General features: G+C 35.1%; 1 protein-coding gene across 2 annotated transcripts in view; it reads left to right on the forward strand.

Moving 5' to 3' along the window:
- OTOGL (otogelin like) overlaps positions 1-23,765 on the forward strand; it is a 151,909-nt gene that overhangs the window by 21,234 nt on the left and 106,910 nt on the right. For both annotated transcript variants that reach the window (XM_024123011.2, XM_028490315.2), the window contains exons 7-16: positions 836-957; positions 4,053-4,258; positions 9,283-9,410; positions 9,765-9,871; positions 16,465-16,571; positions 17,387-17,512; positions 18,768-18,876; positions 19,973-20,019; positions 20,609-20,754; positions 22,705-22,828. In XM_024123011.2, coding sequence (XP_023978779.2) covers positions 836-957; positions 4,053-4,258; positions 9,283-9,410; positions 9,765-9,871; positions 16,465-16,571; positions 17,387-17,512; positions 18,768-18,876; positions 19,973-20,019; positions 20,609-20,754; positions 22,705-22,828 — 1,222 coding nt within the window. The remainder of the gene's footprint in view (positions 1-835; positions 958-4,052; positions 4,259-9,282; positions 9,411-9,764; positions 9,872-16,464; positions 16,572-17,386; positions 17,513-18,767; positions 18,877-19,972; positions 20,020-20,608; positions 20,755-22,704; positions 22,829-23,765) is intronic.

Consider the following 23,765-nt stretch of genomic DNA (forward strand, 5'->3'; position numbering starts at 1 on the left):
GCTTTATAACAAAGTGAATCAGCTATACATATACATATATCCTCATATCTCTTCCCTCTTGCGTCTCCCTCCCTCCCACCCTCCCTATCCCACCCCTCTAGGTGGTCACAAAGCACCGAGCTGCTCTCCCTGTGCTATGCGGCTGCTTCCCACTAGCTATCTATTTTACATTTGGTAGTGTATATATGTACCATGCCACTCTCTCACTTTGTCCCAGCTTACCCTTCCCCCTCCCTGTATCCTCAAGTCCATTCTCTAGTAGCTCTGCGTCTTTATTCCCAACCTGCCCCTAGGTTCTTCATAACAATTTTTTTCTTTTTTTAAAGATTCCATATATGTGTGTTAGCATACGGTATTTGTTTTTCTCTTTCTGACTTACTTCACTCTGTATGACAGACTCTAGGTCCATCCACCTCACTACAAATAACTCAATTTCATTTCTTTTTATGGCTGAGTAATATTCCATTGTATATATGTGCCACATCTTCTTTATCCATTCATCTGTCGATGGACACTTAGGTTGCTCCCATGTCCTGGCGATCACACCACATAGTTTTAAAATATTAACATCCTGTATGTAAAGATTCAGATCATTTAAATAAATATGCTAAATTAACTTGTACTTTATGAAGTTACTTCTGTTGTCCAATTTCTGAAGCAAATATCTTTTTTTCTCTTGAAAATCCTAACTGTAGTTATAATTTTGTAAAGTGTCATGGGACTAATGATGCTATAGAGCTGTAGACATGCATTGTGGATTTAGTTAACTCAAATGAAGGCAAGTTTGTGTGTTGTTGTTGGTTTCTATGCTTTCTCTTGTTTTTCTCCCTTTAAGGTTCATAATAGCCCTAAATGCCTTGGTTCAGTGTATTATTGTTATCGGTCGATCAGCTTGTTCTTTTCAGACCAAGAGGAAATTCGAATTTATGGGCATGAAATAAAAAAGAATGGAATCAGGTAAGATATGATAAATGATATAATGAAAATAATACAACGAATTAACAGAATTTCTAAACATCTCACTCTGGAAGTGAATGTGGAGAGAAGGGAGAGGATTTCTTCAACAGTAACCTTTAAGTTATAGTATACAGACATAAAAATTTCAGTAGGCTCCAAAGCCAACCAGGTGGCCAGGAATCTAACAGTTTAGCCTCCCTAATGTTTGCACAGGATACAAATATACTTATATAGGTAGAGGTAAGATTATTACATCTACTTGTAAGAGAGATTCAGGAGAAATCCTCATAGTTCAACTCAAATTATTTTTGCCCCCTTTCTTAAATCTTTTCTTCTTTTTTGTTTTTAAACAGAAAATCAAAATAAAACTAAACCTCTGAAAATCCTTTCCAAATTTGTGTGAATGAGGTTTGGGTGTCAGGATTTTCTGTTAGTGTTCTGACGAAGAGTTGAGAGTCAATAAATAACTGGTCTTCTTGAATAGATAAGAGAGGGGCCCACTTGTAGAACTGAAACTTTAGGGGAAGCGGATGTTTATTTATTTGGTGGAAGGTTTCGTACATTTTAAACTAGAAGTACGGTGGAATAATCTATCATCCAATCTAAATAAGTATAGAAATATTCAATTTTAAATTGCCCCCCCATCCTTGACACACTCTGTATCCCTTTTCTCTGCTTAATATTTCTCCTTCATGTCATCTAGCATAGTACATATTTTAGTTACATTTCATCGTAAATTTTATTAACTGTCTTCCTCTAATGGGATATATTTCATGAGGGCAGGTATTTTTTCTGTTTTGGCTGACTTATGCTGAGAAAAATAAATTGTGTGATAGCACAATTCTATCCATTATTCAGAATTCACCAGCAAGTGTTTGAACCATGGGGATTTTTTCCAGGGCAATGGCTGTACCAACCTATGTGCTTTTTTTTCAGTTTAGATTCCTCAAGAGGCAGCAGATGATAGCAGGAAGGGCTTTGGATGAAGCACCAGGGGAGCCAGGCACTGACCCAGGTTTTGTCATAGTCAGGCAACCCCAAGCAGCCCCTCTGCCTCTCTTGGCCTTATTTTCTTCATCAATTGGGTTCTGTACTTTTCATTTTCTTATAAAAGAAAGATTATCCATTTGAATGGGAAGGTAATGCACTTACATATGTATTTCTTGGAGCTGAATTTAAACAGTGGTTTAGGATTTTTATATGGGATTTGGGGTAACATAGTGGGCACTTAAAAATTATTGTTTTATAAAACAAAAACGCCATTTAAGTAGATTTTCAAGAATACTAACCCTTTGTTAAATATAGGACATAATATTTAAATTTTAACTCAGAAAAAATATTTCTTTGAAGATTTCCATTTGTATAATAGAGAAGATGATGGTTTTCTTATTATTCAGCTAAATTGCTTATAATAATGCTATACCGGGCCTAGGGCCTATCTCATAGCAGATGCTGGAGAAATGTTTACCAAAATGAAGTCAAATGTGTTTGGCTCTGCACATCATACTTTACCTTTCTGGACTTTAGTTCTCTCCCCTGTGAAATGCAGGGTTTTGATACATATGAACCTGTGAATAATTTTCAGTATTAATCTGCATTCAGTTTAGTTTGCATTGTTAATGTTTCAAGTTGCATGGAGGTTTTCTTAAATTTATGGGAGATTATCTAACTTTTAGTATCATCACCCATCTCTACTAGCATCTTTTAATGTATAGACATTTGGATAATCACAGTTATGCACGTTTTGTTTTCAAAAATTGTGTATTTATTCAAATTTACTATGAAAGAGATCAAGTGACAAATGACCAAACCAAAGAATACCTGCAAAAGAAAAACTATACCTTGCTGCAGTGAACATCCCATTGCTATGGAGTATCTTTATAAAACATGACTCACTTTTTTCAAGTATAGCTTTTATAAACTTGCAAACTTAAACAATATTATTCGTACTTTTACTAGGAATTGAAAATGAATTTCTTATGTTTATAATTTTTAATAAGAATAGATTATGACAGTAAAGTCATTTATACTCTGGTGTAAATTTTTGTTATTTTCCTATTCTTATAACTAAATCTTATGGCTAAAAAATTATCTGCACACATACTTATGCAAATGATTACAGATATTTTGAATTGTTTCTTTAGGGACTATCCCTTTGTTAATGAGTATGTTTAATTTTATAGTTTTTATTTCATGTAGCCATGTTCTTACTGGAAATGAACTCACTAATTTGAAGTTTTTGAGAGAAATGTATGAATGTACCTACTAACCTCTCACCTCACATTATTCAGTTAGCCTGGCTAGTTTTCTTCTGTCCTCTTATGTCTCTCACTTCCTCTGTATGTGTACATGCTTGTGAAAAATGGAAAGACTAGACATTGGATCAGGAGTTTAAATATTCAATGTGACCCTTGCTTAAATAGACCAAATTGTATGCAACTTAAACATTATGAATATAATCCTTATGAATACTGTATAGAAAGTATTTTTTATTCCTAATAATGTACTTTGCAGCATTAAAAATATAAATTATAATTAACATGCCTAGACATTTTTCTTTTGGAAAACAATGACTTATACCAAGGTGACATTTTGGGGATAGAAGCTCTTATTTCTTTACAGCCCAGTTTAAAACAAAATTAAACAAAATCATCACTCAAAAATGTATTTACATACTTTGAGTATTGTTTGTTCTTACTTCAAAATTGTTGTGCATCATTTTTAGATTATCTTAAACTCTCTAGATAAAAATATAAATACATTCAGCTCTCATTATTCTAAATAGACAAGGTTATTTTCCAGATTTTAAAAATCACTGATATTTAGCAGAAGTGTGCTTTTGGTTGGTTGAAAGAAGCATCCAATTATAAGTATAAAATCTTAATCAGTATGCAAAAATAGGTATCATTTTTGCTGTCTTTTTATTTCAATATTAAAATTTCAAAAATGTTGAAAATCTAACTGCATAGTTTATTCAATAATTTTGAATAATAATTATCTTTTATTTAATTCTCATTCACTTCAAGAAAGAAATAGATCATCTGTAATTGATGTTTCATCATAATTCTTAGATTGCTTTTGTTCTATTTTTCAAGTTTAACATTGCCTCAGACAATTGGACAGGTTTTCATTGAGAAACTAGCTGACTATATTCTGGTGAAAACAACCTTTGGTTTTTCATTGGCTTGGGATGGAATATCTGGAATTTACCTGAAGCTGTCTGAGGAGCATAAAGGGAAGTCATGTGGCCTATGTGCAAACTACAATGGCATTCAATCTGATGATTTCATCATTCAGCAAGGTAAGTGGAGCAGAAGAAATGGGTGGGTACTTCTGAGCTCTTCTTCCTTCACTGATCACTCTGTTTATACCCAGAAGGGTACAACTTGTCCTAGCTTGGGTAAAAATGGTAGCTATCGCTTGCCTGCTTATGTGATTTTAAGTGAAGCTTGAACAGGAAAATATTTTTGTGTCATTCTTGAAAGCCATGAGCTAGGTTACATTTGCTAAATTAATACAAGTCAGGTCTTACTCTCGTAACAAATACTAACTGAGCATTTACTTTGTGTCTGGCACTGTTGTAGGAGCTTGGGATATATCAGTGAAAACAAAAAGCTTCTCCCTTCTTGGGGCTTATATCGACATTTTATTGATTCAGACCCATTTGGGGCAAACTTGTCTACTTTTGGGCAGCAGATATTTTGCTTCCAGTCTTGATAGGAATAAATTAAATGACTGCCACGTAATAGTTTTGTAAATACAATAAAATGTGAGCAGAATTTATAAAAGTTGAGTAATAACTTGGAATGGTTTTTATCATTTATAATGATGTACATATCATTCATTCATCTATTCATTCTAAGTCATGAAACTAATGCCAATGAGCTGTTAAAAATGGATTTTTTTTCAGTATGGGTACTAGTTTGAAGTGGCAACAAAATAAGAGAATTACAGGACACAATCATGATTTAGGTCCACATATAAATGTGCAATAAAAAAGAATACTGTTCTTAGTACCAGAAGACCTACCTGGCTTTGAATCTTGTTTAGCTCTTACAAGTTTTATAATTTGAGGCATCTCAATTAATCTCTCTGATACTCAGTTTCTTCAGCTGTAAAACAGGAATTAAAATAATTTGGGAGCTTCCCTAGTGGCGCAGTGGTTGAGAGTCTGCCTACCGATGCAGGGGACACGGGTTTGTGCCCCGGTCCGGGAAGATCCCACATGCCGCGGAGCGGCTGGGACCGTGAGCCATGGCCGCTGAGGCTGCGCGTCCGGAGCCTGTGCTCCGCAACGGGAGAGGCCGCAACAGTGAGAGGCCCGCGTACCGCAAAAAGAAAAAAAAAAAAAAAAGAAAAAAAAAATTGGAACTCAGAGCATTGTTAATAATAATAGCATAGCTTGATACCATTTAGTAATAGTTAATATGAGTACATAGCTATATTATTCCCAACTCTTACAACATCCTGTAAGGTGGGTGTGTTTTCTTAATTTTACAATGAGGACACAAGGCGATGTGCCCAATGTAACACAGCTTGTAAATGGCGCTATCAGAGGTTGAGCTACAGATCCAACTGGCTCCCAATTCTATTCTTAGATAAATGTGAGAGAAATTGACTTTTAATCTGTAAAGTGCTATATAATACTGTTTTTTTTATATTATAAAATTAATAGAGAAGAGTTGCCCATATGTTGTGTTTTAAGGGAATGAAAATCCTACTTAGAGTGTGGGTTCTGGAGTCAGAATATGGGATTCATATTCCGCTTTGCCACTTGTTAAACTTTCTCTAAGTTTAATGATATACTAGTAGTGTATACTTCATAGAGTTGCAAGGATTAAATGAGGTAATCCCTGTAAAATACTTAGTACAGTGTCTGGCTTGGCACATAGTTAATACTGAATACATTTTAGCTAATTTATAATCATCTCCAAGTGTTCTCAATGAGCCTATAATGGAGCTAACGTGAAAATGTTTGATTAAAGACATTGCTTTAAGAGGCCCTTGTCAAAATGCAAACATTTTCCCAGGATGCATAATGCTTCATCAGTATTAATTTACTAGTAGCTAAAGAGCAGGGCTTCAAGGAGTCAACTTTCTTACATGCAAAATGGAGATAATAATAATGACCCTTAGAGCTTCCCAGCCTCTGAGAATCTGAGAAAATGTAAGTGAAAGTGTTTAAAAGTCTGTGAGTACAGTACAAATGTACAGTATTGTACATTTCATCATGAAATGGTGTTTTGCATCCAGTTCGGTATTTAGAATGAGAGAGTTCACAAACTTGGAATCTTGAGACTGTATTAGGAAGTAGGGTTTTGGACCCAGGCAGAACCAATCAGAGGGCAGTTATTGATTTCTTTTTCTTCTGTATCAAAGCTTTATGAAAAAAATAATACTCAGTTCAATTCTCAATGTTAGAGTTAAAGACTGCCGTGGGCAACTTCCCTGGGGACATCTAGGGAACATGGTATAGAAGTTGGGATAGAAAATAGCATCTGCTCTCGTTAGAGGCAGAGAGACTCAGATTAGGATTTGTGTTAAGAGTCAGACAGACTTTGATAACCTGGAACATAAAATGGTTGCTTACAGTGAGATAATTGGGCAGCACGCAAAGGGGTGTTAGCAGATTATTTGTGGGAGAAGGCCGGAAGGAGGCAATTTGACTGAATTACGACTGAACTGGCAGAAGGCAAGAAGGACCCTGGAAAGTATATGGAAGGAGCCTAAAGAGAGATTTCAGCTTTTTCACAATTTTATTTAGTGCACAGAGTAAAGCAGAATGATAAAAAAAACTAACTTATGATAATTTATAAAGATGTGACTAGAACCTGCTTTCCGATTTTCTCTCATACCGTAATAATGCAAGAACACATCTACAGGTGAGCTGTATTACCTTTAGCTTAAAGATGCCTAGTATTTTCTTGAAACTCAGCCTGTACTTTGCTGATTAGATAAATCTTTAGAGGCAGAGAGGTAGTTTGATTGAATCCCATTGAATTAATGATTTCTTAACAGTGATTAAAATTGTATTTCTCTCTGCATTCCTATGCATTCTTCAGGCGTGACTTCACAAAGAAATGAGCCTTTTCAGAATTTCTGTAGATATAGAAATATTTAAATTTGTGGTCTAGTTGAGATTCTGGTTCCATAATTCATGTCTATAGCTAGCTACTCATAGAAGCCCTGATTTACTCTTGTTTTTCCCAGCATAATAATTAATACTGCCTCTCTTTCACTCTTAGAAGTGTTCCAATATGGACAGTATATTGCTCTGTTCGTAGTACATTTTATATGAAAAATTTTAATTTTAGTTTCACAGGCTCCCAGACCACTGATTGATATGGATTTAAAGTCTCATAGTAACCAACATTTGTGACTTTTTTGTTAATGCAATGTAGTGAAAACAGCTAAATATGTGGTAAAAAGCTGGAATTAAAGTGAACTCTAAGGGATTGCCCAGGTTGTTTAGTTACATTAAAATTTGTGCATAAATATGGAAATAGGTGGGCCTTTAGGAAATATTTTTGATTCTGCAGACCTTTAACGTATGATGATGCTTTGAAATGAAACGTGACTATAAATTTACTTAAAAGGAACATCAGTTTTTCCTTTTAAAAATAAGCATATTAGACCAGACCCACGCTTGGTTCAGGGTGTAGCATTTCCAACAATATCAGAGATAATAAAGTGGACCAAACATCTAGGACTCTAATAATATATTTAATAAATATGGAAAACTCCCTTGTATTTATTTGTTCACTTATTTAGCAAATACATTTTGAGTACCTACTCTATACCAGATAGTAAACTAGGGATCCAGAAATAGGACAGCTTAGACAAGCTCTCTCCCTTCATGTAGTAGAAGGCAAAATAAATGGACAAATTAAAATATAATTTTTGTGAGCAATAGCAGCCATAAAAAAAGGGGAAAAAGGAGACTAAGTGATAGAACAGTGTATGTTTGGTGGGTCTAGATCATGTGCCGGAGAAGGCTTCTCTAAGGAGGTCATATTTAATAGATGCCCACATGAAGTAAGGGGGACAGCAGAGGGAAGACTGGGGTGGGGGAAGAGTGCTTTCGAAGGAGGCAATGCAAGAGCAAAAGCAAGAGCAGGGTGGAAATGAGCTTGCGTGAAGAACATTATAAAGCTTGTATGATTGGAGTAGGTTGAGCAAATATGGGAGTGGAAGATGTAGGAGGGATAGGGTGGGGTAGAGTGGGTGAAACAGGTGGGGAGTTGGGGGAGTGCAGAGGTCAGATCAAAAAAATCTTCCAGGCCCCTGTAAAATTTGAGATTTTATACTAAGAGCGCAAAGCGTGCTTATAGATGAACTTTTACAATCTTCCCCAAAATTGGTAGTAGTAAGTAGACATCTTCCTATCTTGAAGACGCTCAGATAGAATGGTGAACCATTTGGCTTGCAGTTTTTGATTCTAGTGGTGCAGTAGCTTGTCATCAATGGGGGACCTGTGGCTGTGTAAATCTCAGTGGTGGAGATGCTAACACTCAAACATGAAGGCTGTCAGATGGAACTTCGAGATGTCATCTTGTTTGGGTCTGCGGAGTCCTTGAGATTTCAGATTCAGCCCTTGTCTGAATGTGGGGCAGGATTAATTTTCATGTCAGACCCTGAACTTGTCCTCAAGCCAGATAGAAGGCCCAGAGTGCTCACCACCAACTGCCTGTTTGTTGCTGCCGCGTAGTAGCTCCTGAATCTTGCCTCTGAATAATGCTGGGATGGTATCAGGATTCTTAATCTGTCCCGAGCATCTTTAGAAACACTATTCATCATATTCCAATAGAATGAATTCACTTCTTAGTACCCTCTTCTCCAAGTGTCTTTTCCATTTTTTCATGGTCTGTATGACCATCCTCTGAAATCTCCACGAGGGCTCTAGGTACCCGCTACAATTTTAGTAAGGTTCTGACTTATGTCAAATAGAATGAGAGGGCTGTCTGAAAATTTTCATACCAAACTTTGACTTATGTTTCTTAATTTTATGCATATTTTTCCTCCTCTGTTCAGTATAAACTGCAGGCTTTACTGGTATTCATTTTGTACCACTCACTTTCAACCCTTCCCCATTTTGCTTCAATGACGTTTGCTTTCTCTCTCCAATGGTATTAACTTTTATTTGGTACTTCAACTTTGTTCAATTTATTTTTATTATGCTGAAGTAATGTTATAGTCTAATATCATTGGTAATTATAAAGCTATTGAGTTTAACTTTTTGACCAGGAAGTTTATGTTGGTGAACTGTGTCTTTGTGGAAAGTGATCCTATTATACGTATTTTTTTGTATGTGTTTGTGTGAAATAGAGGACTATACAGAAGACATTGCTATGTTTGCAAATAGTTGGTTGGTGCAAACTCCAGATGACACCAAATGTGTACCCACACCCTCAGATTTTCCAAATCCATGCTCCAGTGGAATGCCAGCATTTGAGGTAAATATGATGTGAAAAATTTAGGCATGTTGGATACACCACACATATACTGTATTTGTATATTTAACACTAAGCATTTTTAGTGTAAATACTACACTATTAAAATCAGGAAATGTAATGCAACAAGAATACCTTTATGATTATTTCAAAAATGGTGAATACAATGAGTTTCATAAAAGTAGTACTCATTAGATAAATATGTAGTTAGAAAAATGTTGTTTAAAATTTATAAGCCTACATACTGTCTCTTTCCTAGTAAGAACAGAGTGTCTTGCAAACAGATCAGTCGAAAAAAATGAGAGTACAAACATATCATTCAGTATGTTCTGCTGACCGCCATCTTTTTCTGCATAGGCAATCTTCTTCAAGTGTCAGATACTGTTGCAGTTTCCCTTTTTGAGCTGCCATGAATATATTGATCCATATTTATATATTGCCAGCTGTGTTAATGATCTTTGCAAGTAAGTGAAATGATTTTATTTGCAATAAAATTTTCTTTATCCAAAAAGAGGAGCAAAAACCATTGTATAACTTCATCATCTCAGCAGTTCACAAAATGTAATGGGAAATGTAAAACATAAACTGTACTAACAGCTATTAAAATCTTACTGGATTACAGGTACAGTCTGAGTGTTTTATATTAACAGCATGAACAGAATACATTAATTCTTGTACACTTTTTGTGCCACTGATCCCTTTTGGGAATCTAGAGAGGCTATAGGCTCTTTTCAAAATAGTGTTTTGAAATGCACAAAATAAAACATATAAGATTACAAAGGAACTAATTATATTGAAATAGAATTACTGAAATAGTAAAAGAAATGAATTTCTGATCCACATGCTCTTTTATATGCATTTCAGGTCTAATAACTAATGTAGTTTGATATAGTGATGAGTATAAACAATATTTTGAGATATCTGCAACAATTAAATGAGAAATGAAAATATGGAAAAATGAGATATGAGTTACATTGATGACAAAGTTACAGATTCTGCTAAGAATATTGTGATGTGTTGCCCATGTGTGTAACTGAAAGAAGTGCTAAATATCAGCTGGAGATTAGCGAAAATAAACATGTAGTATTTTTCACATCCAAGGTCACAGACTCTTGCCTTCACTCCCGGGTTAAGAACACGTAGACTAAGGTGGTTGTCTAGGGAACAAATTCAGTGAGACTCATCATAATGTGTTCATCCATGTAGAACTTATAAATTACCCATTATTGAGGTGAAGTCCTTTTTATTTTAGTTTTTCAAAAATTTACCAAGTGAAAGATACATGCACCCTGATATTCATAGCAGCACTATTAACAATCGCCAAGACATGGAAGCAACCTAAGGGTCCATTGACAGATGAATGCATAAAGAAGATGTGGTATTTATATACAGTGGAATACTAGCCATAAAAAGAATGAATTAATGCCGTTTGCAGCAACATGGATGGATCTAGAGATTATCAGACTAAGTGAAGTAAGTCAGAAAGAGAAAGACAAATACTATATGGTATCACTTATTGTGGAATCTAAAATATGACACAGGTTAACTTATTTACAAAACAGAAACAAAGACATAGAAAACAAACTTGTGGTTACCAAAGGGGAAAGGGGGTGGGGAGGGATAAATTAGGAGTTTGGGATTAGCAGATACAAAATACTGTATATAAAATAAACAGCAAGGTCCTGTACAGAGCAGAGAACTATATTCAATATCCTGTAATAAACCATAATGGAAAAGAATATGAAAAATAATATGTATATATATATGTATAACTGAATCACTTTGCTGTACACCAGAAACTAACACAGCATGTAAATCAACTCTACTTCAATTAAAAAAAATTACCAAGTGTATGTGATTAGCTATCTTGAATGTTTGAGAATATCTCAAGAAATTTTTATGTTTGCATCTTTTAAGTATCCCAGGAAGTTTAAATGGTACATGGGAACATTGCTGTAAAGGACCAAACTAACTTTTGGTTGAGTAAAACCACTGAAATTATATCTTGGGTAGCTTGGTAAGAGTTCTAAGTTTATCAAAAGTGAAAACAGAGAGGAAAGGTTGAGGTAGTGTGAAGTAATTTTAATCACGCTGCTTTAATTAAATTAAGATTATTATAAAAATAATGAATGTAATAATATTAAAATGAGATTGTTTGGGAAACTTGTTAATTTTGAATAAAGTGCAGTTATACCTTTATTTGTGTGTATAGTCTCAGGGATTTGTGAACTAATGCAGGAGCTTTGAAAGAGTGTTCCCGCTGCCTAAAATATTGAGTACTGACCTTTATATTTTACAACATTCTGTCCTCTGTTTGGTTTTATTTGTCATTTACGTGTTATATTGTTCTATCTCTGTTCTATCACTTAGTCTCTTTTTTGAGGATCTCTGTAGGTAGTCCATTGTCCTTATTTACCCATCTATATGGAATTAACAGTTGTTCTTATTCCATGGTGACTCATTCTGGGACCATTCTCCAACAGTCTTTTCACTTGTCTTATTATCTTTAGCACTCATTTCTCAAGTAGGCTGAAGTGAAGGATCATTTGGCAGATCCAGACAAGTCATTCGCCATTTATTAGTTGGGATATTGTTTGGTTGCTTCAATTGCCAAAGTATCAGTGGCCTCGATTCAATTGAATGCTTATATTTCTCTCATATGAAGTCCAAGCTGGCAAGTGGTCCTGAGTTCGGACCATGTGTCTGCTCCATGACTTTTCCATTGACTCAGTCATACTATTGCTATGTCATCTCCCAGGGCCTAGGGTATTATTTTCAATGTCATTGTCAAAACTGGCTCACCACTGCCATGCTCATATTTTAACCCTTAGGAAGGGAGAAAAGGAAATAGAGGGCTGTCAGCATTTTTAAGGAAGTGATCTGGAAGTTTCATGCACATTGTCACTTTTAACCCTTTGGCCAGAACTTAGAAACATGGGCCATACCTAGAAGTAAGGACAGCTGAGAAATGTTGTCCTTGGCTGGGCAGCCATACGCCCAGAAAAAACTTGCAGGTTCTAATACTAAAAAGAAGAGGGAACTGGGCATGAAAAGTAGCTGCCCATACCTACTTCATCTGAAATTTCATCATTAAGAAGTTAACATTTTTGTCTTTTGAAATTTTGATGTATTTAGGCTTTGGATTTCAAAACTTAATTGCTTTCTTTAGGGCAAATAAAAACAGCAGGGTGGTGAAACACCTTTTACTGGTTGAAATCAGCTGACACCTTAAGATACATATCTGAGGTGAAGAGGCCGGGCAGAGCAGGCAGGTAATACCAAAGAAAGGGCTTTGTAATGGAATAAGTGGGCACTGATAAAATGGAAGTGAGAAGGTACCAGGGTTAGCCTTTCACTCCCCTCAATATTTCACCCAGGACTATACCTACCTACATTCTTTTTCCCCTAAAGGAGATTCTCTTCATTTCTTATGTTAAAGGACTGCCTACAGGGATCCTATACCATGATTATATAATTGTGAATCTGCTGAACACAAATTAATTTCCTGCTTGGATTATGATAGTGTACTGAATTCAATTCAACACATTTTCTGAGTGTTTATTCCGAGTTGAGCATTGTGCCACATCTTGGTGAAATAGAAACAATTTATTATGTTGATTTTTTTTTAACCCCACATTTGTTTATTTATTTATTTTTGGCTGTATTGGGTCTTCGTTTCTGTGCGAGGGCTTTCTCTAGTTGTGGCAAGTGGGGGCCACTCCTCATCACGGCGCGCGGGCCTCTCACTATCTCAGCCTCTCTTGTTGCAGAGCACAGGCTCCAGACGCGCAGGCTCAGTAGTTGTGGCTCACGGGCCCACTTGCTCTGCGGCATGTGGGATCCTCCCAGACCAGTGCTCGAACCCCTGTCTCTTGCACTAGCAGGCAGACTCTCAACTACTGTGCCACCAGGGAAGCCCTATTATGTTGATTTTTAATTTATTTTATTTTATTTTTAAATTTTTTGTTGAAGTGTAGTTGATTTACAATATTATATTAGTTTCAGGTGTACAACATAGTGATTCAATATGTTTATAAATTATACTCCATTTAGCATTATTATAAAATATTGACTATATTCTCTATGCTGTACATTACATCCTTGTATCTTATTTATTTTATACCTAGTAGTTTATACCTCTTAATTCCCTTCTCCTATCTTGCCCTGCCCCTCATCGCTCACCCCAGTGGTAGCCACTAGTTTGTTCTTTGTGAATCTGTTTCTGTTTTGTTATATTCATTCATTTCTTTTATTTTTTTAGATTCCACATATAAGTGAAAACACACAGTATTTTCTTTTTCTGTCTTATTTCACTAACCATAATACCCTTCAGGTCCATCCACGTTTTTGCAAATGGAAAAATTTTATTCCTTTTTATGGCTGTGTAATGTTCCATTTATAATATTCCATAATATCTTCTTTATTCATTCATCTTTGATGGAAACTTAGGCTGCTTCTGTATCTTGGCTATTGTAAGTAATGCTACTATGTTAAAACAAATTTGGGGTGTTTACAGAACACAAAAAAGTGATGCTGGAGCATGGTGAATGGGAGAGAGAGAGGAGATAAAGTTAGAGAAGTAGGCAGGGTCTAGATTACCTAGAGTCTTAGGGCTCATAGTAAGGAGTATGAATTTTTGCTTGATCTTATTTCATACAACTTGACTATTCTCAGCAGATCTGAATTTGCCCTTTGCCTTATCTCTTACCCTACTCTGCTTATTCTGGGTAGGCTGACTGTGCTTTAGCTTGAATTATGTCAGAATGTCAGTTAGTTCATTTGGGATAAATAAATCTCGGGGGAGGGAGTAGTACAAAATGAAAATTCAAGGCCCCCTGTTAAAAACATGGTTGAGAATTTCAAGATAGTGACAGCAGAGCGTGAAACCAAGTACAGGGTCCAGCTAAGTGAAGGGCCTTTTTAAGGGCAGGGCCTTGTGTGATTGACTACACAGGTCACATTCCCATAAAGCTGGCCCTGATCTTGACAAATGTTGCTGAAAAAAATGAATGCCTTCTACTGATGAAAAAAAACAATGCTGCTGTGAACATTGATGTGCATATATCTTTTTGAATTAGTGCTTTTGTTTTCTTCAACTATATACCCAGGAGTGGGATTGCTGGGTCATAGGGTAGTTCTATTTTCAGTTTTCTGAGGAACTTTCATTCTCTTTTCCATAGTGACTGCCCCAATTTACATTCCCCCCAACAGTTTACTAGAGTTCCCTTTTCTCCATATCTTCGCCAACGTTTGTTATTTGTGTTTTTTTTTTTTTTGACAACAGCCATTCTGACAGGTGTGAAGTGATAATCTCATTGTGGTTTTGATTTGCATTTCCCTGATGATTAGTGATGTTGAGCATCTTTTCATGTGTCTGTTGGCCACCGAAACAAAAAACAATTTAGAAATATTCCCTGTCCTCGGAACTCAGATTCTAATGGGGCAGAGAAACAGACCTTCAGCAATTATACATGCTTTAAATGCAAAGTGCAGTGAATGTGGAGGAGAGAACTACTAACTTTATCAGGGAGTGCCTAGAAGAGATGACAGCTGAGTTGGAATTTGAAGGATGATACATTACCAGTCCTTGAACTTGTCGTGTTTCTGCTTCTAAGAATGCTAAACTTAGCAGCAAGGAAATGCTTCTAATTTTGCCACACCCAAATCAATTGATTTATTGATTAAAAACAACTATTATTTAATGCTCATTTTCCTTATTAAAGCTCACATCCAAAATGGAAAAATAAGCTTATTTTCCCCTCAGTAAATTGCAATAATAATTTCTTTCTTGCTCGATTGTTGTTTTTATGCAATGCCAAATGTAATATGCCCAGTACAGTTCCTAGCATAACACAGTCACAGTAAATAGTAGCTATTTGAATAATAGTTGCATTGGGTTGGAAAGCCAATATTCAGTTACTATGTTAGTTTTCAGAGCCTCCATTAATTGTAGGAAACAATGCACATATTTAAAGTAAATCATAGATTTAATGTCTTTCTAGGAATTCAACAGTTTTAACTTACCTTGTTTTTCAGAGACTTTTCTTATTCGGAGGTTTAGAATATTTTCTGAGTTTCTGAAGTTTATATGCTCAGTCCTTTTTTTTCCTTCTAAAGCTCAATTAATTGGACTAGATAAGCTGCATGACTCAATTACAGTAGCACAGGATAAGTGCAATTTGAGACGGGTGGCTTTGGCATTTACAACAGAGATACTGAAAATGCTAAGGCTCACAAAATACAACATTCGTAAGGTCATTATCTTGAAAGATATTTAACTATTTAATTTTGAGTTTCAGTTGGGTTGAAAAACAAGCCCACTACCTTATAAACCCTGTTTATTTTATAGATGCCTTGTTAATCTGCTTTGGGAATTGGCAGACCTCTTATATTTGTTTGGAGGAATTTTTAAGGCGATTATAAGAAAATACTTAGAGGTTATTCACTCCTGGCAGCATTATAATAGTAACTAGCTTTAGTAATTTAAACCTGAAAGAATTAAAAATCTTCTTTTAAATCTTAAATTAAATGCTATTTATTTAATCTTTCAAAAGTTCTGCAGGTTATTAGTATTGGTTTTATTCCAGCATGTATACTATCAAGAGCATAGTATCTTAGAAATAATTTTCATATTTGTCATTTTTGCTGTGATAGAATTTTATCTGTTCTAATAGGATTTGTTAAACTCTGAAAGATCTAGGATGCTTTGTGTAGGAACAAAAAAATACATACAAGGATTCTGGGAAGAATGTCATAATTAAAATAGAAATCTTTTTCAGTATAGGTACTCGCTTGAATCAAATGAAAAGTGGCCAAATTATTGAAAGACTTAGATGAAACAATTTACCTAGGCCTTTTTAGCTGGGATCCCATGTTTATCTGTTTTCTGCATTATTGTACATAACATATTATAATGTATTATATTATATACAAGCTGACATCAGCTAATATTAGAATATTCACCACATACTCAGCATTTCTCGAGATCAGGAGCTCAAAGGTATGGTTTCTGTCAATATTTCCTGTGTGATATTGTATCTGTCTTTTCACTTTTCAGAACTCACGATGATGAGACCTATTGTCGAGCAGCCACCGAGTATGCTAGAGCCTGTTCCCACGCTGGCTACCCTATTCAAGACTGGAGAGATGACTTTCCAGCATGCAGTATGTTTCATTATTTTCCAGCCCTGTGCATTCTATTAATTTTAGGCTTATCCTAGTACTCAAAACTTACCCTAGTGCTCAAAACTAATGAATTGCAAAGACTTGTTATTGATGCAATAATGTTGGTAAACTTTTGCATACTTTTAAAACACTGTAATCTTTGTCTTTCTGTGTCTGCCTTACTTCTCTTAGTATGATAATCTCTAGGTCCATCCATATTGCTGCAAATGGCATTATTTCATTCTTTTTTATGACTGAGTAATATTCCATTGTGTGTGTGTGTGTGTGTGTGTGTGTGTGTGTGTGTGTGTGTGTATATACACCACATCTTCTTAAGACAAATATCATATGATGTTGCTTATATGTGGAATCTAAAAGAAAAAAAAAGACACAAATGAACTTATTCCAAAACAGAAAGAGAGTCACAGACACAGAAAACAAACTTATGGTTACCAAAGGGGAAAGGGAGGTGGGGGAGGGATAAATTAGGAGGCTGGGATTAACATATACACACTACTATGTATAAAATAGATAACCAACAGGGATCTACTATAGCACAGGGAACTATACTCATATTATGTAATAACCTATAAGGGAAAAGAATCTGAAAAAGAATATGTATATATATATGTATATGTATACATATATATACATATATATAATATATATCTCTGAATCACTGTGCTGTACACCTGAAATGTACACAATATTGTAAATCAACTATACTTCAATAAAAAATTAAACAAAAAACCCACTGTAATCTTTTTGAGTGTTGAATAAAGTTGATTTACAGCTCGCCTGTTTGCCCATTTTAGTTGATAAATGTGATGACAGCTTTGTCCATCGGGATTGTATCAGTTGTTGCCCACCAACCTGCACATTTGAGGAACAATGTCTTGGGAGTAATCTCCATTGTCTTGACGGATGTTACTGCGCGGATGGTAAGTGCTTCATGAAAGAAACCATGTCTGCAGTCATGGAAACTAGTACCCCTGTGATCCAAGAATCATGTCTTAATGTCATCTCTGAGGATGATAGGGCTGTTGTGATTTTCTGTCCTTGTAGGAGTTGATCCTTGAAGTGACTAGAAGGAATGGCTGCTTTTCTTTAGTAAAAGGCTTATTCCTTTGTAAATTTCCTAGGAAGTTTGGAACTTTGTCTTGAAGTTACCCATGGCAGATCTTTTGTTCTCTTGAGTATTTAAAGATATTTAATAATTTATATACTTTCATTTTTTAAAGATAAAATCAAGTTCAGAAAAAAAAACCTTCACATTTTGGCAGTACAAGATTTTAGTCCTGATGTAGTTTTAATATTTGAAACTAGAAGTAACATAGTAAGTGATAGAAACGGGATTTAAATCTGTTATACTGATAGACATTTATAAGAACATTGAGGATTTACTCAAACCCTTTTATTTTTGCAGATTAAAAAAAATAGAATCCCAGAGATGTTAAGTAATTTTCCCACTGTCATACACTTAATATGAGTGAGGACTACTTGGAATCAGATCTGTTGACCTCAGTCCATTGTTCTGTCAGTGCTACTCTAAGTGCTTTGGACCCGTGCCAGGCCTAAACTGTTTGTTACCAGCCAATGATGAGATATGGAGTTTGCACCAGAATATAAATCCGTGCACCAAAATATAAGTCAATGCTTCCTTCATCTAGAGAGTCTTACTCTGAAAAACAGATCAGCTGAATCAAACAGTATGCTTAGTCACACTGGTTCGACCACCTTTCCTCATGAGAGAGAAGTACTAAATGCAGTTCTACTGTACTAGCCCTTTGAGAAGCACTACTTGGCTCTTTATTATCTGTGTGATGATAGTGTAAATCTCTCACTTTGACATAAACAGAAATAAAACCAAGAATATACTTTCTCCCTCTTCTCCTCCCCTCTTCCCTCAAAAGCAAAGAGACATTAGTTGCCCTAATTCTGTACTGTGAATCTTGAATTTCTGATGGCAAGTCATGGGATAAGGAAGTTGAAAACCACCGAAATAGACCCTTATAAGGTAGCTACTGATTGAGAGAGAGCCAGGCTGTCGGTAACCTCCTTGAAAGTAAAGAAACTTGTTATTTCCAGCACCTAGTGTAAGCAAGTGTTCAATAAAAGTTGGTTGAATTATTATATTCAAAGAATACAATCTTTATTATTTCTTTTGTGAATTTGATATGTGTTTTTCTTAAATAGGCCTCATAATGGAAAATGGGACTTGCATCTCCTTGGAAAATTGCCCATGCAATTTTCATGGATTAGCTTATTCAGTTGGTTCAAAAATTGAACAAGAATGTACTGAATGGTATGTGATTAATGTACAGCTAATTATTTCTGGATACTTGACTAGTTGACCATTTTACCATGACATATGTTTAAAGAAATATACTTTGTATTGATTTTTCTTCCAAAAATTCCAAGACACAGTTTTCCTTTTATTTAAAGCCTTACAGGGACAGGGTGGTGGGGGGAACATCTATATTTTCTTTTATGATATAATTCTCCTCAATTCCCTTGGTAGTTCTATAAAATCTTATATCCATGTGATGAACTGTTGAATTGTCTTGTTATTCATAATCACCAATTTGCACAAACTTTTACTCTTAGAACTTGATGGTTCTCTTGGCCTTCTCTATTGAGTACCTTAAAAAGTGACTATCCAATTTTTGGCCATGATTAGAGACTCTTAGAAATTCTTCTTAACTTAGCTAACTAAGACTATTATAGCCAAAGATTAAATCCCTTCAGGGCAATCTAAAAAGAAACAGAGGTGTAAATGTCATTAGGCAATTTTCCCTTAGGTGTGTGTGTATATAACTGAAATGCAATTGAAAACTAACCCTGTTCTTAGATACTGATTTGAGTTCCTGCCATTCTGAGACTGCTTCTGTCCTCCAAAATTCATACCTGTTTGATGGTAGAAGGCAGAATTTATCTTACAAAGGGAATATCTTTTCTCTCTCCTTAATGTCTGATGATGCTCAAAGTCAACTTTTAAAATTTTTAGTAGATGAGTTAACTTATGAATCTTAACTCTCTCTCTATATATTTCTCTAATGATGTGGGCAAATACTTTATTGTGTGTGACCATTTTTGGTTTAAGCAATGAGGGAAGGACAGAAACAGAAGTTCTCTGCTTAGTGTTTTTGTTCTTGACTAATCTGTACTCCCTTAGTGTCATCTTTATTGATTTTTAAATATGGCATGCAATAAATAATAATTTAGGTGCTTGCCAGTCCAAATTTGTCAGTTAATTGAACTTTTGGAGAGATATTTTTCAAGTCAGATTATTCCGAACCTAAAAAACATGATACATTTTGGTACATTTACCAATACGTTATTGCAAATATTCATACAGTTTCTCTATACAATTAGATTAATATTTTTATCATTTCATTTAGTGTATGTGTTGGTGGAGTTTGGAACTGCACTGAGCATGACTGCCCAGGTAATCTTTTAAAATGTTTTTAAAGACAATGTCTTGATTTTCTTGAAATTGAGGAGGAAGCTAGCACTGATTTTTGTAAGGTCATCTCATATAAATTCAATGATTTCTAAATCCAGATATTAAGAGGATAGTGGAAAATTGAATAAATGATAGCTCTGAGCAGACAGCTTTGGGAAAAATTTACTAAAATAGTAGAAATATTCTAAAAAATATGTGGGACAGCAATCATTTAATAAATTTTAAACTAAATTGAATAACATAATTTAGTAAATGTGTCAAACTAATGAATTTTAAACACTTTAGTTATTCTTTTTGATACCTAAATATTTATCCTAAGTTGACCTACTTCTTTTTAAGAATAAACATAATTTCTTCCTCCTTCTCCTTTTCTCCTTCTTCTTCTCCTTCCCCTTCTTCTTCTTCTTCTTCCTCCTCTACTTCTTCTTCTTCTTCCTCTTCCTCTTCTTCTTCTATTTCTACTCCTTCTACTTCTTCTTCTTCTCCTTCTTCCTCTTCTTCCTCTTCACCCCCCCACCTCCTCCTCCTCCTCCTCCTCCTCCTCCTTCTTCTTCTTCTTCTTTTTTGGTAGTTCAATGCTCTGTTGTAGGTGATTCTCATTTTACTACTTTTGATGGTCGACATTATTCTTTCATTGGAATGTGCCAATACATCCTTGTAAAAGGAACTGGAAAAGATAAATTCACAATTACTTTACAGAAAGCTCACTGTGAGCAGGTAAGAACATTTCAAAATGACCAGAGGAATGTTCATTTTTTTTGACTCAAACTTCTTATCTTGGTTAAGAAAGGTAACATGAATGGGTATAGTTATTTTCTTCAAAAATAAGACACCATTGATTGTTAAGATGCATCATTATTTATATACTACAAAGAAAGAAAACATGTTGATGATTAATCTGTTATACTATTAATATCATGCATCCTGATTTCAGAGATATTAAAATATCTAAAAATCTAAATATCTGCTAAAATATAAGATATTAAAATAAATTCAGAGATATTAAAATATATTTTAAAATATATCTTAGATTAAATAGTGCATATTTATTGTACTTTCTTTCTTAAAAATGGTATTTGTTTATGTATAGGTTTTTTGGAACATTTCATGACTGCACGATAGACAAGAAGCTTTTTGTTACTTCCAAACTGCTCTCTTTTTTTTTAAACATCTTTATTGGAGTATAATTGCTTTACAATGGTGTGTTAGTTTCTGCTGTATAACAAAGTAAATCAGCTATACATATACATGTATCCCCATATCTCCTCCCTCTTGCATTTCCCTCCCACCCTCCCTATCCCAACCCTCTAGATGGTCCCAAAGCACTGAGCTGATCTCTCTGTGGTATGTGGCTGCTTCCCACTAGCTATCTATTTTACATTTGGTAGTGTATGTATGTCCATGCCACTCTCTCACTTCATCCCAGCTTACCCTTCCCCCTCCCCGTGTCCTCAAGTCCATTCTCTATGTCTGCATATTTATTCCTGTCCTGCCCCTAGGTTCTTCAGAACCTTTTTTTTTTATTCCTGCCCTGCAAATAGGTTCATCTGTACCATTTTTCTAGATTCCACATATAAGCGTTAATATACGATATTTGTTTTTCTCTTTCTGACTTACTTTACTCTGTATGACAGACTCTAGGTCCATCCACCTCACTACAAATAAATCAATTTCATTTCTTTTTATGGCTGAGTAATATTCCGTTGTATACGTGTGCCACATCTTCTTTATGCATTCGTCTGTCGATGGGCACTTAGGTTGCTTCCATGTCCTGGCTATTGTAAATAGAGCTGCAATGAACATTGTGGTACATGACTCTTTTTGAATTATGGTTTTCTCAGGGTATATGCCCAGTAGTGGGATTGCTGGGTCATATGGTAGTTCTGTTTTTACAAACTGCTATCTTAAAGGTGATTTTTGACAGAAATTAACAAGTTTCACATCATTCTAAATAGATATGATGGATTTTTTAGCATTCTGGAATATTTATTTTAAAGACATTTTCTTGAAATAAGCACATCAATAATTTGTAAACAAAGAAACCCAGATCTTTCATTCATCTCTTTCTAAATCAAGTAGTCAAAATTTTGCCAAAATCTTTTTTTCTACTTTCATTCCAACATAAAATGGTTGTTTCCAACAAAATTCCAGTCTACTTTGTTAGCTTTTTTTTAGTTTGATTTTTTTTTTTTCTTTTGCAATATGTCAGCTCTCAGTTAACCTTCTGCATGGAACAGTAATTCTCTTTGTTCTTTTCTACATTGAATTTTAAAAATATTTAATATACCACAAATGAATTTGGAAAGATACTTTAATTATGCACTATGAAAAACATAATTATTGGCACTTTATTGAAAACATTTCTATTTAATAATCTGTGTAAAGTGTATGTATGTATATGGTATATTTAATGTACTACATAAAGATATATTTTATTGGTAATGGGACTACATTAGATTCACAATAAGATGTAATACCTACTTTATTATATTGCTTATTCTCAAGTTTTCTATATACCATAAATTTTTATCCATGTGCACTCTCTCCTTTCTTTTCTACTTTCTCTCCCTCATCTTCTCCCATTTTCTTCTCCCATTGGTCCTGTCCCTTTCTATGTCTTTCTCTCTCTCTCTCACTCCTTTAATTGATAATTTGATTTTTATGCAGAACCTTGGGTTGGTCTGCCTTCAGTCTGTAACTCTAATTCTGGAGGATGATTTCAACAAACAAGTGACCCTTAGTAGGGGAGGACAGATCCTCACCAGTCCTAACCAGGGCTTCAATCTGAATGGTAAGAAGCAATGCTGATGGTGTACTTTTCTTACATGAACAACAACAGCAGCACAACTTCAATGGAGTCTTTTCCCATTAGCCGACTAACCTAACATTTATTGAGTGACTATGTGTTGCCAGCTCCTCAGCCAGACTTAGTGGAGACTGCCATGTTTATGGGACCCAGTGTTTATCTCAAGTGGACTGGAGTTTGGAAGAGGAGAGATACAAGTAAACAGCCACTTAAAAATATGATAAACCCAAAGATATGCATAGGGACTTTGGGGGTCTAAATGATTAGGTACAACTCACTCAACCCTGCAGGTACGGTCAGGAAATTTTCTTAAGGAAGGGACTATCTCATTGAGCATTTACAGCTGAGGAATTGCCAGGATGAAGGAGCTGGGGGAAGTGTTCCAGGCATAGCAAAGAGGAGAACTATGCAGTATGTTTAGGGGGAACTGTAACTACCTTGGCATTGCTGCAGCATGAAGAGGGTAAGTGTAGAATGTCCAGAGATGAGAAGGAGGGAAAGAGATGGGGATGAGAATGGGGAAGACCTTATTTTTTAAACTGAAGTATAGTTGACCTACAATATTATATTAGTTTTAGGTATACAACATAGTGATTCAATATTTTCATGGATTGTACTTCATTTAAAGTTATTTCAAAACAATGATTGTTATTTCCTGTGCTGTACAATATATCCTTCTTGCTTATCTGTTTTATACATAGTAGTTTGTATCTCTTAATTCCATGCAGAATGCCTTATATACAGGGCATCATACTTTGTGGTTTTCCTGGGAGGCCCTGTTCATGCCTGTGTTCCAGTATAGTTACTAATAACAGTCTGTTTTGATTTCAGCAATGTCTTGAATTGTGTTATAAATTACATGGTCCCAGTCAATGTCGTGCCAGGATGTTTTGTTTTTTTTTTGTTTGTTTTTTTTTTTTTT

This window comes from Physeter macrocephalus, chromosome 6 (assembly GCF_002837175.3).
Source record: "Physeter macrocephalus isolate SW-GA chromosome 6, ASM283717v5, whole genome shotgun sequence".
Classification (NCBI taxonomy): Eukaryota; Metazoa; Chordata; class Mammalia; order Artiodactyla; family Physeteridae; genus Physeter; species Physeter macrocephalus.